The sequence below is a fragment of the Cherax quadricarinatus genome, chromosome 80, assembly GCF_038502225.1.
Source record: "Cherax quadricarinatus isolate ZL_2023a chromosome 80, ASM3850222v1, whole genome shotgun sequence".
Lineage (NCBI taxonomy): Eukaryota > Metazoa > Arthropoda > Malacostraca > Decapoda > Parastacidae > Cherax > Cherax quadricarinatus.
In genome coordinates this window covers 12,047,485-12,064,897 of record NC_091371.1, presented here as the reverse complement: position 1 = coordinate 12,064,897, position 17,413 = coordinate 12,047,485, and the positions used below count along the sequence as shown (strand labels likewise).

General features: G+C 43.6%; 1 protein-coding gene across 3 annotated transcripts in view; it reads left to right on the top strand.

The window, feature by feature from the left end:
- LOC128702441 (serine-rich adhesin for platelets) overlaps window positions 1-17,413 on the top strand; it is a 405,069-nt gene that overhangs the window by 263,104 nt on the left and 124,552 nt on the right. For all 3 annotated transcript variants that reach the window (XM_070102124.1, XM_070102126.1, XM_070102125.1), the window contains one exon: window positions 15,806-15,933. In XM_070102124.1, coding sequence (XP_069958225.1) covers window positions 15,806-15,933 — 128 coding nt within the window. The remainder of the gene's footprint in view (window positions 1-15,805; window positions 15,934-17,413) is intronic.

Sequence of the window (17,413 nt, the reverse complement as noted above, 5' to 3'; positions counted from 1 at the left end):
ACAAACCATACCACGGGCGGGGATAGAACCCGCGATCAGAGAGTCTCAAAACACCAGACCGTCGCGTTAGCCACTGGACCAGCTAGCCACAGTAAGATTCGTCCAATTAAGTATAATTCTACACCATAGGAAGGTTAGCATAGGCACCACTGTGACCACAAATGCAAGTTTTTACAGACGAATCTCCAGCATTTGTGCATTCGTGGTCACAGTGGTTCCTATGCTAACCTTCCTATGGTGTAGAGATATACCTAGATGGACGAATCTTATTGTGGCTAGCTGGTCCAGTGGCTAACGCGACGGTCTGGAGTTTTGAGACTCTCTGATCGCGGGTTCTATCCCCGCCCGTGATATGGTTTGTTGCACATATGTCTTAATTTACCATGGTACTATAATTGTTTCCATTATTATTAGTATTAGTATTAGTATTATTATTACTATTATGATTAATGTAAATACAAAGGATCTGTTTTTTTTATGATATTAAGAGAACAAACAACTGATGGTGGGGAAACCATCAGGTTAACTACGGTTAACTGGTTTAAGGGTACTGCGGACGGAGTCGCGTGATCTGACCTGATGTCAGGTTAACAGACTCGGATTCAAGTAGTCTACTCCCTGGTCCAGCACTGAGTACACAACATATATCTATCCTCTGGTTGCTTGGTAAAGTTTCATGTTTCTTCGAGAAACAGAGTTTGAGGTGACTCCTAGTTTACTGAGTGTACTGTAGATGAATGGTTCAGAGAACCGACATGTTGATAAATTAGACACATATGCAACTCTTGGGTATCTTTATTGAGGAAAACGTTTCGCCATACAGTGGCTTCATCAGTCCATACGTAGGAGAAACTTGAAGAACAGGAGGAGAATGAGGTAATCAGTCCCTCAACCTTGAGTCGATGTGTTCAGTCCATCGATCTTGGACTGAACACATCGACTCAAGGTTGAGGGACTGATTACCTCATTCTCCTCCTGTTCTTCAAGTTTCTCCTACTGAGTGTATTGTTGGAAGACTGAGTTATTTATAGACTCGATCATTGTGCTGTCTTTTGAGGTATAAGTCTTTGAGACATTTGTCTTATGTCTCCTTTATTATAGAATAATGATATTGTCGTTGTGCATAACCACGATTAAACGTAGTTTGCAGTATCAGTATTGAGCCACTATTATTGACTTTATTATTATTAAAGATTCGCCGGTATTCTCCGAGCCCGGGCCTTGTCCAAGTGGTGGCCCGGCCTTGGCTCCCTCTTTAGGGAGTGTCTGAGACCTAAGTCTCCCATGGGAGGAGGCACAAGTACCTCCTCATCTTTGGGACCAACTGTCCCCAGGCCTAGCCACAAGCTAGGCCTCTCTGGTCTGCCATCCCCGCCCCAAGGGGGCAAATGGGAATGACAGTCTTATGAGCTAAAGGCTCGGACTCAGGCACCTACCCTACCCTAGAAGGGTTAGGCATGGTGTCGATCTATTGACTTTCTGTAGAAAGGTCTTTAGTGATGGTCATTATTCCATTTCATTGTTAGAAGAGATAATCTTATGCAATCTTTTGGATTGAATTTGAGATTTAGGACCATTATTTAAATGTCTTATAATCCGTCATTATATGTATAATGTGATATTTCCATTGAAATTATGTATATATAAATTCTTCAGGAGTTACATTAAAGTAAGATAATTGTACTTACAATATTAAAATACTAAAGTACTTTTGAATATAATTTAAGGAGAGAAGAAGAGAGTATTGTGATTAAATATTTTATCATTAAAGATCGTAATTTTTTATATTTGTTGGATTTTGTATCCTAGTTGTAATTAAAACGTTTTCTCTGTATACTAGAAGGATAACTAGGATAAACATTGCTCCACTACCTCGGTTGCCAGTAAGTGGCGATCTTAATTGCACGCTAAAATACTTCATGAGATTCATCCCAGAACTCCAGAAAATAATCTAATATCTTTACAAAACCCTTCCTCGTAACAACTGCATAAGTAGTGCCTTCTGTGCCTACATTTGTATGAGATTATGTATATGTAGTCTAACATCATGTGCATGAAATTGTGTATGTCTAAACTGACTTCTTCGAAACATACACAAATAACCCGCACATAAAAGAGAGAAGCTTACGACGACGATTCGGTCCGACTTGGACCATTGACAAAGTCACACTAACAGAGGTGGAGCAGGACGGCTATATATAGGCAGGAAGAGGTGGAGGTAGTAATAGTAGTGTGACTTTGTCAATGGTCCAAGTCGGACCGAAACGTCGTCGTAAGCTTCTCTCTTTTATGTGCGGGTTATTTGTGTATCGTTCCAGTCACGGTATTGTGCCTTTTTGTTATTTATATTCTTCGAAACACTCATTAGAAATACATGTATTATTTAAGAGGTTGTGGACAGTAAGGTTGTTCCAGTAACAGGTGGTTCTGGTCTTCACGGTTGTTGGTATTTTGATCCAGGATGGAATCTGGCGGCCATTTTAACGTTTTCACATTGATCATGACAGTTTAAGACTGACTCTGCGACTGTGATGGTCACCTTTGGCTTTGTTTGCCCTGAAATGGTTTCTTCTTGTTAGATTAAATTTTGCCACCGAAACTGCCAGGGTTTTGTGCACCCCATATCCATCCTGTGGATGGTAGTGGCTAGTTTGTGTACCCCGTATCCATCCGGTGGATGGTAGTGGCTAGTTTGTGTACCCCGTATCCATCCTGTGGATGGTAATGGCTAGTTTGTGTACCCCGTATCCATCCTGTGGATGGTAGTGGCTAGTTTGTGTACCCCGTATCCATCCTGTGGATGGTAGTGGCTAGTTTGTGTACCCCGTATCCATCCTGTGGATGGTAGTGGCTAGTTTGTGTACCCCGTATCCATCCTGTGGATGGTAGTGCCTAGTTTGTGTACCCCGTATCCATCCTGTGGATGGTAGTGGCTAGTTTGTGCACCCCATATCCATCCTGTGGATGGTAGTGGCTAGTTTATTGTGCAGCCCATATCCATCCTGTGGATGGTAGTGGCTAGTTTATTGTGCACCCCATATCCATCCTGTGGATGGTAGTGGCTAGTTTATTGTGCACCCCATATCCATCCTGTGGATGGTAGTGGCTAGTTTATTGTGCACCCCATATCCATCCTGTGGATGGTAGTGGCTAGTTTGTGTACCCCGTATCCATCCTGTGGATGGTAGTGGCTAGTTTATTGTGTACCCCATATCCATCCTGTGGATGGTAGTGGCTAGTTTATTGTGCACCCCATATCCATCCTGTGGATGGTAGTGGCTAGTTTATTGTGCACCCCATATCCATCCTATGGATGGTAGTGGCTAGTTTATTGTGTACCCCATATCCATCCTGTGGATGGTAGTGGCTAGTTTATTGTGCACCCCATATCCATCCTGTGGATGGTAGTGGCTAGTTTATTGTGCACCCCATATCCATCCTGTGGATGGTAGTGGCTAGTTTATTGTGCACCCCATATCCATCCTGTGGATGGTAGTGGCTAGTTTATTGTGTACCCCATATCCATCCTGTGGATGGTAGTGGCTAGTTTATTGTGCACCCCATATCCATCCTGTGGATGGTAGTGGCTAGTTTATTGTGCACCCCATATCCATCCTGTGGATGGTAGTGGCTAGTTTATTGTGCACCCCATATCCATCCTGTGGATGGTAGTGGCTAGTTTATTGTGCACCCCATATCCATCCTGTGGATGCTAGTGGCTAGTTTATTGTGTACCCCATATCCATCCTGTGGATGGCAGTGGCTAGTTTATTGTGTACCCCGTATCCATCCTGTGGATGGTAGTGGCTAGTTTATTGTGCGCCCCATATCCATCCTGTGGATGGTAGTGGCTAGTTTATTGTGTACCCCGTATCCATCCTGTGGATGGTAGCGCAAGAGCATATAGATACACAAAAGGCCTAGGAACTAGGCCCTAAAAGGGGCTAACAGGACTACATCTGGATTTATATCTACAGTTCACTTGTCTATTACAAGCAGATTTAGGAAATTCGCTTAATTATCTGGTATCATATTTGCATCAATAAGATACCTTGACATGTGACATAGGTTATGTACATGAGTGGGGATCGAAGTGGGGCACTTAAGGCAGAGTTTTACGGGGAGTATTGCATACCAAGTGGCCACCTGTATAAGGCTATAAGGATGGTTAAGTATGCAGATGAGCTTCTTCCGGTTTCCTTACGACCAAGGGTCACTTTCTTAGTGTTGAAGTGGCTCAGTTGTGCTTGCGGGGGTCGAGGCACTTGACCCCTGACGTCTAGGTTACCTTGACCAACACTTACTGGTATATGCCATATGTGGTCTTAAAGCTGTGAGTGTTGTTGGCTGTGTGTATGTGTGTGTGTGTGTGTGTGTGTGTGTGTGTGTGTGTGTGTGTGTTGATTGTGTCGTTGGGGCTCAGGGTTATTGTGTTGGGGATTGACTTGCACAATATAGAGGGCCGTGTATATATATTCTTCCTCCATCTCTCTCTCTCTCTCTCTCTCTCTCTCTCTCTCTCTCTCTCTCTCTCTCTCTCTCTCGCAATGCCATGTAATTACCTCAATATTTCGCGCTAATACTCGACGCTTTTCTCACTATTTTTACGCCAAAAATATTAACATCTCTTACTAATTGATAATCCAGATAGTTAATACTATTTAATATTAACAGTATTTATAGCTGATACAATTTTACTCATATATATATATATATATATATATATATATATATATATTATAATGTAGTCTTTAAAATTATCCTAGATATTGAAAATTCGTTATATTTTTATTAAATTCTTGTCGAGTCTCTTACAAGACTTATTGTGATCTTTTTTTCAACATTGAGGCGCATTTTCTGGTTTAAATGGACAATTATGTTCTGTCTCGATTGTTTCTGTTAAAATAATCCGTTTGTTTGGCAACAATTATCAGCTTAGTGTGTGTTGACGTGGGGAGTGATGGTAAGTGTGAAGCTTTATTGCCTTGGATCAAGAGCCCTTCAGCAGTATTGTGGCGTCCTATGTAGGGGATCCTGGGTGATGTAAGCTGGGTAGTAGCATTGATCCCCATGTAGGTGGGTGGTGAAGGTGGGTGGTGATGGGTGGAGTAAGTGGGTGGTGAAGGTGGGTGGAGGTGAAGACTGGTATGAAACACATGATACTGCAAATGTCTGCAGGTTAAAGGTGATAGAGGCGTGTGTGGGTGTACGCTAACACCACGTGTGTGTGTGTGTGTGTGTGTGTGTGTGTGTGTGTATGTATGTGTGTGTGTGTATGTGTGTGTGTGTGTATGTATGTGTGTGTGTGTATGTATGTGTGTATGTGTGTGTATGTATGTGTGTATGTGTGTGTATGTGTGTGTGTATGTGTGTGTCTATGTATGTGTGTGTATGTACTCACCTAGTTGTACTCACCTAGTTGAGGTTGCAGGGGTCGAGTCCAAGCTCCTGGCCCCGCCTCTTCACTGGTCGCTACTAGGTCACTCTCCCTGAACCATGAGCTTTATCGTACCTCTGCTTAAAGCTATGTATGGACCCTGCCTCCACTACATCTCTTCCCAAACTATTCCACTTCCTGACTACTCTGTGGCTGAAGAAATACTTCCTAACATCCCTGTGATTCATCTGTGTCTTCAGCTTCCAACTGTGTCCAATTTCTGGAACATCCTGTCTTTGTCCACCTTGTCAATTCCTCTCAGTATTTTGTAAGTCGTTATCATGTCCCCCCCTATCTCTCCTGTCCTCCAGTGTCGTCAGGTTGATTTCCCTTAACCTCTCCTCGTAGGACATACCTCTTAGCTCTGGGACTAGTCTTGTGGCAAACCTTTGCGCTTTCTCTAGTTTCTTTACATGCTTGGCTAGGTGTAGGTTCCAAACTGGTGCCGCATACTCCAATATGGGATTAACGTACACGGTGTACAGGGTCCTGAACGACTCCTTATTAAGATGTCGGAATGCTGTTCTGAGGTTTGCCAGGCGCCCATATGCTGCAGCAGTTATTTGGTTGATGTGCGCTTCAGGAGATGTGCCTGGTGTTATACTCACCCCAAGATCTTTTTCCTTGAGTGAGGTTTGTAGTCTCTGGCCCCCTAGACTGTACTCCGTCTGCGGTCTTCTTTGCACTTGGTGGGATTGAACTCCAGGAGCCAATTGCTGGACCAGGTCTGCAGCCTGTCCAGATCCCTTTGTATTTCTGCCTGGTCTTCGATCGAATGAATTCTTCTCATCAACTTCACGTCATCTGCAAACAGTGACACCTCAGAGTTTATTCCTTCTGTCATGTCGTTCACAAATACCAGAAACAGCACTGGTCCTAAGACTGACCCCTGTGGGACCCCGCTGGTCACAGGTGCCCACTCTGACACCTCGCCACGTACCATGACTCGCTGCTGTCTTCCTGACAAATATTCCCTGATCCATTGTAGTGCCTTCCCTGTTATCCTTTCTTGGTCCTCCAGTTTTTGTACTAATCTCTTGTGTGGAACTGTGTCAAACGCCTTCTTGCAGTCCAAGAAAATGCAATCCACCCACCCCTCTCTCTCTTGTCTTACTGCTGTCACCATGTCATAGAACTCCAGTAGGTTTGTGACACAGGATTTCCCGTCCCTGAAACCATGTTGGGTGCTGTTGATGAGATCATTCCTTTCTAGATGTTCCACCACTCTTCTGACAATCTTCTCCATGACTTTGCATGCTATACATGTCAGTGACACTGGTCTGTAGTTTAGTGCTTCATGTCTGTCTCCTTTTTTAAAGATTGGGACTACATTTGCTGTCTTCCATGCCTCAGGCAATCTCCCTGTTTCGATAGATGTATTGAAGGACCCATGGGGAGATGTTATCTGGCCTCATTGCCTTTGAGGTATCTAGCTCACTCAGAAGCCTCTTCATTTCTTCCTCGGTTGTGTGTACCGTGTCCAGCACCTGGTGATGTGCCACACCTCTCCGTCCCTCTGGAGCCCCTTCTGTCTCCTCTGTGAACACTTCTTTGAATCTCTTGTTGAGTTCCTCACATACTTCATAGTCATTTCTTGTTGTCTCTCCTCCTTCCTTAGCCTGATTACCTGGTCCTTGACTGTTGTTTTCCTCCTGATGTGGCGGTATAACAGCTTCGGGTCAGATTTGGCTTTCGCTGCTATGTCGTTTTCATATTGTCGTTGGGCCTCCCTTCTTATCTGCGCATATTCGTTTCTGGCTCTACGACTGCTTTCCTTATTCTCCTGGGTCCTTTGCCTTCTATATTTCTTCCATTCCCTAGCACACTTGGTTTTTGCCTCCTTGCACCTTTGGGTGAACCATGGACTCATCCTGGCTTTTTCATTATTCCTGTTACCATTGGGTACAAACCTCTCTTCAGCCTCTTTGCACATTGTTGCTACATATTCCATCATCTCATTAACTGGCTTCCCTGCCAGTTCTCTGTCCCACTGAACCTCGTTCAAGAAGTTCCTCATTCCCATGTAGTCCCCATTCCTGTAGTTTGGTTTCATTTGTCCTGGCCTTCCTGCTTCTCTCTCCACTTGTAGCTCTACTGTGTATTCGAAGCTTAAAACCACATGATCGCTTCCCCTAAGGGGTCTTTCATATGTGATGTCCTCTATATCTGCACTACTCAAGGTGAATACTAAGTCCAGCCTTGCTGGCTCATCCTCTCCTCTCTCTCTTGTAGTGTCCCTTACGTGTTGGTACATGAAGTTTTCCAGTACCACCTCCATCATCTTAGCCCTCCATGTATCTTGGCCCCCATGTGGCTCCAAGTTCTCGCAGTCGATCTCCTTGTGGTTAAAGTCGCCCATAATCAGGAGCTTTGCCCTGCATGCATGAGCTCTTCTGGCCACTGCAGCCAGTGTGTCAACCTTCGCTCTATTTTCTGGTCATACTCATTCTCTGGTCTCCTGCTGTTCTGTGGTGGATTATACATCACTGCAATTACCACCTTGGGACCTCCAGAGTGAAGCGTTCCCGCTATGTAATCACTTTCTTCTCCGCTGTCTCCTCTCTCCAGCTCATCAAAATTCCATCGGTGTTTGATCAGCAGTGCCACTCCTCCACCCCCCCCTGTTCCTTCTGTCTTTCCTCAGGATCTGGTATCCCGTTGGAAAGATGGCATTTGTTATCATACCTGTAAGCTTGGTTTCTGTGAGCGCTATGATGTCCGGTGATGTCTCTTTGACTCTTTCGTGCCACTCCTCCCGCTTGTTTGTTTATTCCATCAGCGTTTGTGTACCATACCTTCAGTTTCCTTTCCAATACTGTGGTTTGGGGGGCCTGTGGGGGTGGGAGACCTGGTAGCATACTGTGGGATTCTATGACTGGGGTTGGGTGGAAGCTGTGGGTATGGATTGTAGTTTGTGTTGGGATGGTGTGATAGGTTGTGGGGTTCTGAGGATAGTTGTGTGTGTGCTTGCCCTTGCTTCTCTGTTCTGCTCTGACTGACCTCTGCTGGTTCCATCCTTGTTTCCTTTCCTATCTCCTTTCGCTTTTTTGTCCTCTCCCTCAGCTGCTGTCTCTCTGTGTTCTGTCTCTGTCTAGGAACACCTTCTTGTACTCTTCCGAGTTTTTCAACCTTGGTTTCTCTTGGAGGATCCTGTTCCTCACTGTTTCTGTCCTGAGAATCAGCTTGATTGGTCGGTTTCTCCCCTTCACGTACCCCCCTATTCTCTGAAAATTTACAATCTCGTTCATGTCTTCTCCCCCTATTTCCGTGATGATTTTCCCAATCTCCTTTCTTTCTTCCTGCCGTCTTTCAGTGTGTGTCTTTTCCTCTCTCTCCCAAAGCCCATGGATAAACACTGATTTTGGCCTTTCCTCCTCCCATTGCCTCTCCCTCTGTGACTCTGGTTCCTGTCTGTATATGGTCATTTTCTCCCTTGATTTTTCCAGTGGCTCTTGGTAGCATGGTTGTGCCTTAGCATTCGACTTATCTCCCCCTCTATCTGCATCCAGCTGCTCTTTCCTTTTACTCCCTGACCCTTCTTTGCAGGCTGATATGACCTTAGCATAATTCATATCTCCTTCCTGTTCATCCTCTCAGCTTCATATCCTGTGTCTTCTCTGGTCACTGCCCCTGAGACTTGCTTCAGCCTGCTTACCATAAACTCTAGGACCCTTACCGTGTCTACTGCAGTTTCGACTTGTGCCTCCCATTTCTTCGTCTCCTTCTCCAACCTCTTTTCCCATTTTGCAGAGAGCTCTTTCTCCATTTTTTTCTGAAAGCTCTCCTAATTTTCTCTCCTTTTCTTGCTCCATCCTTCTCCACTGCTCCTCTATCCATTCCTCCCTACCAATACCATTGTCATCTGATCCCTGATTCCTACGAGTCCCAACCATTTTTTTTTTTTAGTAAAGGAAAGAGAGAGAGAGAGAGAGAGAGAGAGAGAGAGGAAAGGTAGAAGGAGAGAGAGGGGGAGAGTGAAAAGGAAAAGGGGGAGAGAGTGAGAGGAGAGAAGGGAAAGATAGGAGAGAGGGGAGAGAGAAGGGAAAAGAGAGAGTAGGAGGGAGAGAGAGAGAGAGGAAGAGAGAGAGAGAAAGGGAGAGAGAGGAAGAGAGAGAGAGAGGAAAGGAGAGAAAGATTAAGAGAGAGAGAGGAAGAGACAGAAAGAGAGAGAGAAGAATAGAGAGAGAGGAAAAGAGACAGAGACGGAGAGAGAAGGAAGGGTTAGAGGGTCAATTCACATAAAGGTGTGAAATCCTGTATATGTGTGTGTGTGTGTGTGTGTGTGTGTGTGTGTGTGTGTGTGTGTGTGTGTGTGTGTGTGTGCTACAGCTATTCAAGTGCCTAACAGCAGATCCTGTTCTCACCTAGTGTGCGTGTATGTGTGTGTGTATGCATGCATTTATGTAAGCAGTCCTTATTCCCCACGTATGTACTACATATGTTTTGCATATGTACCCTATCTCTTGGTTTCCACTGTACTGTCTTGTGTGCCTAAAATTACGTAAATTCACATAAAGGTGTGAAATCCTGTGTGTGTGTGTGTGTGTGTGTGTGTGTGTGTGTGTGTGTGTGTGTGTGTGTGTGTGTGTGTGTGTGTGTATGCGTGTGTTTATGTAAGCAGTCCTTATTTCCCTCGTATGTACTACATATGTTTTGCATATGTACCCAATCTCTTGGTTCCCACTGTACTATCTTGTGCCTAAAATTACGTTCAATTCTGTATGCTAGGCTTCGCTAGGCTACCTCTCATACTAGGCTATCTGTCATTAACTGCTTAACTCTCCTAAGCCTCAATAAATTCTATTAAATGCCAGTAAATGCTGCTTATTCTAATTCTGATAGCTCGAGGAGAGTGACCCCCAATTTCCAGCTAGAGACTGGTGCTGACCCCATGCAACTCAAACTAGGAGAATATTACTTGCCGCTGGCAGTGGAGTAATGATGTCGTCCTCCTGGGTCCCAGTATGAAAATGCTTGATGCTTCTCGGTAATTTTTCCACTAACTTCCTGTAGGCACTGTGGTCTCTAGCTCATCTAATTTTTTCACTCACTGTATTTACTGACACATCTATACATATCTCTTATCTCCCTGGTCTTGAGTCGCACTTATTCTTCAAAATACCCCACTGCGTTATTATGGCAACACTATTTAGGCATGACACAACCGTTCACCCTTCCAACGGCCCCCACTAAACACTTAGTCACTATTTCCTTTGTTTTCTTTTCTGTGATCACTTATATTTCCTTTTTTCGGGGCTTAAGTGATTACATGCACTCTTATGCGTGCACACGCCTATATCCCACACTCTATTCCTTATGGCACAGTCAGAAATTACCACCAAAACACGAGCTCAAACCGCGTGACTCCTCCACGAGTGTGTGTGTGTGTGTGTATGTATGTGTGTGTGTGTGTGTGTGTGTATGTGTGTGTGTGTGTGTGTGTGTGTATGTGTGTATGTGTGTGTGTGTTTATGTGTGTGTATGTATGTGTATGTGTGTATGTGTGTGTATGTGTGTGTGTATGTGCGTGTGGGAGCTCACTATATGTGGCTGCAAGGATCGAGTCCTAGCTGCTGGCCCCGCCTTTCTGCTAGATTCATGCGTATAGCATGCCTGTGGCTGCAAGCACAGAGCTTACAATACGATGACTCTACCACCATCACTGTCGTGGCTGTATCAGCGGCACCAACCCACAAGTTGAAGTATAACACATATGTGCAACACTTGGCCAGTTCTATTGTCGCAACTTATCGCCTGCACAAGATGATTCTTCAGCTGAATACAGGTGAATGTAACACTGGAGACAGTGCAGGTGGTCAGTCCCTCAGACTTCCTACGAGGTGGTCAGTCCCTCAGACTTCCTATGAGGTGGTCAGTCCCTCAGACTTCCTACGAGGTGGTCAGTCCCTCAGACTTCCTACGAGGTGGTCAGTCCCTCAGACTTCCTACGAGGTGGTCAGTCCCTCAGACTTCCTACGAGGTGGTCAGTCCCTCAGACTTCCTACGAGGTGGTCAGTCCCTCACCTCGCTCTCTCACTTTAAATACAAATGTGCTGTCATTATATGTTATTGTACCTGTCATTGTATGTCATAGCTTTCATTATACTTGTCACTCTTGTTATATCTCTCATACTTTTCAGCGTAGCTGTCATACTTTTTCATTATATATGTCATACCTTTCATTATACCTGTTATAACTCATTATGCCTATCATACCTGTCATCATTCCTTTCATTATGCCTATCATCCTATCTTCTATCATAGCTGTCATCATACCATCCATCATAGCTGTCATCATACCATCCATCATAGGTATCATTATACCAACCATCATAGGTATCATCATACCATCCATCATAGGTATCATTATACCAACCATCATAGGTATCATTATACCAACCATCATAGGTATCATTATACCAACCATCATAGGTATCATTATACCAACCATCATAGGTATCATTATACCAACCATCATAGGTATCATCATACCAACCATCGTAGATATCATCATACCAACCATCATAGATATCATCATACCAACCATCATAGATATCATCATACCAACCATCATAGATATCATCATACCAACCATCATAGGTATCATTATACCAACCATCGTAGATATCATCATACCAACCATCATAGATATCATCATACCAACCATCATAGGTATCATTATACCAACCATCATAGGTATCATACCAACCATCATGGGTATCATCATACCAACCATCGTAGATATCATCATACCAACCATCATAGGTATCATTATACCAACCATCATAGATATCATACCAACCATCATAGGTATCATACCAACCATCGTAGATATCATCATACCAACCATCATAGGTATCATCATACCAACCATCATAGGTATCATTATACCAACCATCATAGGTATCATTATACCAACCATCATAGATATCATCATACCAACCATCATAGGTATCATTATACCAACCATCATAGATATCATCATACCAACCATCATAGGTATCATCATACCATCCATCATAGGTATCATTATACCAACAATCATAGGTATCATTATACCAACCATCATAGGTATCATCATACCAACCATCATAGGTATCATTATACCAACCATCCTAGGTATCATTATACCAACCATCATAGGTATCATTATACCAACCATCGTAGATATCATCATAGTCTTCACGCGTCAAACACACCTCTCTCTTGTGTCAAGTCTCTTTGTCTGACCTTGTTTACCTTCCCACACAAGCCTTCCAGACTACCTCGTTATATCCTGTGTGTGTGTGTGTGTGTGTGTGTGTGTGTGCATTGAGTGTATATGAAAGTTTGTAAGATATACATGCCATCTCACGTGTTTATGAACCTGAGACCCTGACTTCTGCCAGAGTTCTTAACGTTTACCAGGCTTCCGTTTCACACTTGTATGGCGAGAGTGTAGCAGTGTCTCTCTGGATGGTTGCTGTCTAGTCTTGTAAACCACTACACCAACACGTGATTGTAAACTGCCTTACATATATTTACACACATCCCCTGTAATCACGTATTCATACACATTACTTTGTTTACTTCCACATTCCCTGTATTTACAGATACACACACATGTATATATACTTACACCTCTGCATGCACATATACTTACAGTGTTTATATATACCTACATCTCTTAGTTTAAATTTTTACATAAGCACAGTGTTTATATATACCTACATCTCTTAGTTTAAATTTTTACATAAGCACAGTGTTTATATATACCTACATCTCTTAGTTTAAAATTTTACATAAGCACAGTGTTTATATATACCTACATCTCTTAGTTTAAATTTTTACATAAGCATCTTCACGGCGGTGCGTGAGAGCATTATTGACAGCCTCCCCGCCAGTTTAGCCTCGTTTTCATGTCTTGTGTCGACAGCATTCCGCCTTTTTCACCAAGGCTTCTTTGTAAGTTGTTTACACTCAGTCTGGAGCCCTGCAGCCATGATGCTTGCTCTCTCTCACTCTATCTCTCTTAGTTCATAAGCAGATCCTGCACTCAAGACTACCAGCTAAGACCTGTCAACAACACGTTTACACTAGCATCAAGAAATTGTAGTCCCTATATTAGGAATTAGTCTTCTGTGTATATACACTGATATACACTTGTGTATATACCCTGTGTGATGTGAGCAGAAAGCCTAGACTGGGAGATATGTTGATAAGCACGTGAGGGTTTTGTAGCAACTGGGGAACGACAGGTAAAGTGGTGTGATACGAGGAAGGAGACGATAATCTCTGGTTTCTTTGCTATACTGCTGTGGAAAATAGTAATAATAAAGTCGATTTTATTCCAAGGAATTTATTTTTTACATACTTTTCATGTAAGGATCAAGTCTCCCCCAAATTCTGCAGTGAAATTACCTAGTTTTTAATATATGCTTGAGAAACGTCTCGTAAAAGTGCATTGAAAGTTGTGGTAAGATCCAACAAAACTTTATATATATTTTCGTTAAAATCTCCATAAAAGTTTGACATAACAATGTACATGTGAGACAATCACGGTGGGTTGACCAGAATGTCTTTTTACGATATACAGCATATACACACCCAGAGGTGTATGTGTCAGAGTATAATATATACGCTGGTGGAGACATGCGACCTTATTAATGACCCTCGTGTGTTCAGTACGCCTTTAAACTTAATTATCCAACCTGTACGTAATAATAATAATATTTCTACAAGTAAATGTACAACGTGTACAGACTTGTAGACAACACGATGGTTATTAAGGTTGTATGAAACCTGTAGACAACACGAGGGTCGTTATAATCTTTATTTCTACAAGTACATGTACAACGTATACAGACCATAGCTGACATCAATGACATACTACTATATAGAAAGCCGCTTGTTATGCAGAGCATTTCGGACAGATTAGGTCAGTTTTGTCCCAGGATGCGACCCACACCAGTCCACTAACACCCAGGTACCTATTTTACTGATGGGTGAATATGGACCGCAGATGTCTAAGGAAACACGTCCTAATGTTTCTACCCCTACCGGGGATCGAACCCCGGGACTCAGTGTGTAAGCTGAGTGTGTTAGCAATCGAATTACTCAAAAAAAATCGTCTTAGCACGATTGTAACAAAGCAGGGAAGGGGGGGGTTTGAACCCAAGTGATTCCTAAAACTCGCAGGCCGGTGCGCTAACCACTCGGCCAACTGGTTCTAATAAAATACATACATAGGTGGTGTACACAGGACTCCCTTATCATAGGTTCAAGGCCTTCCCGTTCCGTGATGTGTTGTGTTACTGGTAGTTTCCACCTACCTGCTCTCTCCTGGAGTATACCTGGAGAGGGTTTCGGGGGTCAACGCCCCCACGGCCCGGTCTGAGACCAGGCCTCGTGGTTGATCAGAGTCTGGTCAACCAAGCTGATACTGCTGGCCGCACGCAAACTGACGTACGAACTACAACCCGGCTGGTCAGTTACTGACTTTAGGTGCCTGTCCAGTGCCTTCTTGAAGACAGTCAGGGGTCTATTGGTAATCCCCCTTATTTATGCTGGGAGGCAGTTGAACAGTCTTGGGCCCCTGACACTTATTGTGTTGTCTCAGTGTACTCATGGCGCCCCTGCTTTTAATTGGGGGAATGTTCCATCTCCTGCCGAGTCTTTTGCTTTCATAGGGAGTGATTTTCGTGTGCAAGTTTGGTACTAATCCCTCTAGGATTTTCCATGTGTATATTATCATGTATCTCTCTTGCTTGCGTTCCAGGGAATACAAATCAAGGGACTTCAACCGTTCCCAGTAATTTAAGTGCTTTATCGCAGTAATGTGTGCCGTGAAAGTTATTTGTACATTCTCCAGGTCAGCAGTTTCGCCTGCCTTGAAGGGGGCAGTTAGTGCACAGTAGTATTCCAGCCTAGAGAGAACAGGCTATTTGAAGAGAATCGTAGGATTGGCGTCCCTAGTTTTGAAGGTTCTCGTTATCCATCCTATCACTTTTTTTAGCAGATGCGGTAGATACATTGTTGTGGTCTTTGAAGGCGAGATCATCTGACATTTTTCACTCCCAGGTCCTTCTCACTGTTGTCACCACTTCTCAGAAGATGACCTGATACGTAGTTTGTAAGATCTGCTGTCTTCATTTTCCACTCTTATGTACTCAGGGAATCGTATTTTCTCTGATGTGCTCTCATATGCACTCATGTACTCACCTCTCTCTCTCTCTCTCTCTCTCTCTCTCTCTCTCTCTCTCTCTCTCTCTCTCTCTCTCTCCATTTTTCCACCTCTGTGTAGTGATGGACTCATATTTTCTGTAATCGCTGTCACATGTACTCATATACTGCCTTGTACTCACTCACGTCTCTCTCTCTCTCCTTCAGGCCAGGACACGAGGATGCGGTTCTCGGTGGCGCCGCTGCCAGGAGATTCAGGCTTCACCCAGTGGCACGATGCCATGATGATGTGTGCCAGGCTGCCCGGTGGCATCCCCCAGGAGTTCCGGCGCAGGGTGGGTATCCTAGCTTCTTGCTGCTTGTCTCAGCACCTAGCACTAGGCTCACCTAGTGTTTTCAAGACACAGGTGTAAGATTTTTTGTGTTACTCCTATGTTTAACTCTCCTCAATACTACCGCCATTACCCCTTCCTGTGTGCCTAGTTGCCTGCTAGGTGTCTTGGGACCAGTGATTGCCTAGTTCCTCTAACTAGGTGAATGGGAACTAGTAGTGGTACTGTATGATAAGACTCATGGAGTGGTAAGAGTGACCGAGTAGCGGCCAGTGAAGAGGCAGGGCCAGGAGCTGTGACTCGACCCCTGCAACCACAACTAGGTGAGTACACACACAGGAAGAGTTATCTAGTAGCTACCAGTGAACAGGCGGGGCCAGGAGCTGTGAATCGACCCCTGCAGTCACAACTAGGTGAGTACACGCACACACACACACAGGTACACATATATATATGTGCTCAGATACGGAGGTACACGATGATACATGTGTACATATATAGAGGTATACAGAGATACATGTGCACACATACAGCGGTACACAACTACACAAAGGTACGGAGATACACTGAAATGAACATTTGTTATATTGGAATGTAAATTTGGTGTCAGAAAGGAGGAGAGAACTGCTATTGATTCCCACTGGGGAGGGAGGGAGAGGGAGGCAAGGGGACGCCAGGACGATCACGGGAGAGGGAGGCAAGGGGACGCCAGGACGATCACGGGATAGGTGGAGCTCAGGGAGAGGCAGGAAGAGAAGGTAGGTAGGAGGGAGTATGAGGATGAGGAAAGAAGGGAGAAGAGGAGGGGTGGTGGAAGGGAGAAGGACGAAGAAAGGAGAGGATTGTTGATGTAAGTGATGTCACTGACGTCACCTGTTGTCGGTTCTTCACCTGCTCAGGTAATAAGGTAATCAAATTTGATCCAAGGAAGGGGAGGAGCGCAACACTTCCTTGGATCATGAAAGCTAGTTATCACAACATTGTTATTACTATCATACAGTTATCATACAGAGTAGTTATACATTATTATCATACAGAGTAGTTATACAGAGTAGTTATCATACATTATTATCATACAGAGTAGTTATCATACATTATCATACAGAGTAGTTATCATACATTATTATCATACAGAGTAGTTATCATACATTATTATCATACAGAGTAGTTATCATACATTATCATACAGAGTAGTTATCATATATTATCATACAGAGTAGTTATCATACATTATTATACAAAGTAGTTATAATGTCACTGGTATTACTATCATACAAACTAGTTATGTCACTGGTATTACTATCATACAAACTAGTTATGTCACTGGTATTACTTTCATACAAACTAGTTATGTCACTGGTATTACTATCATACAAACTAGTTATGTCACTGGTATTACTATCATACAAACTAGTTATGTCACTGGTATTACTATCATACAAACTAGTTATGTCACTGGTATTACTATCATACAAACTAGTTA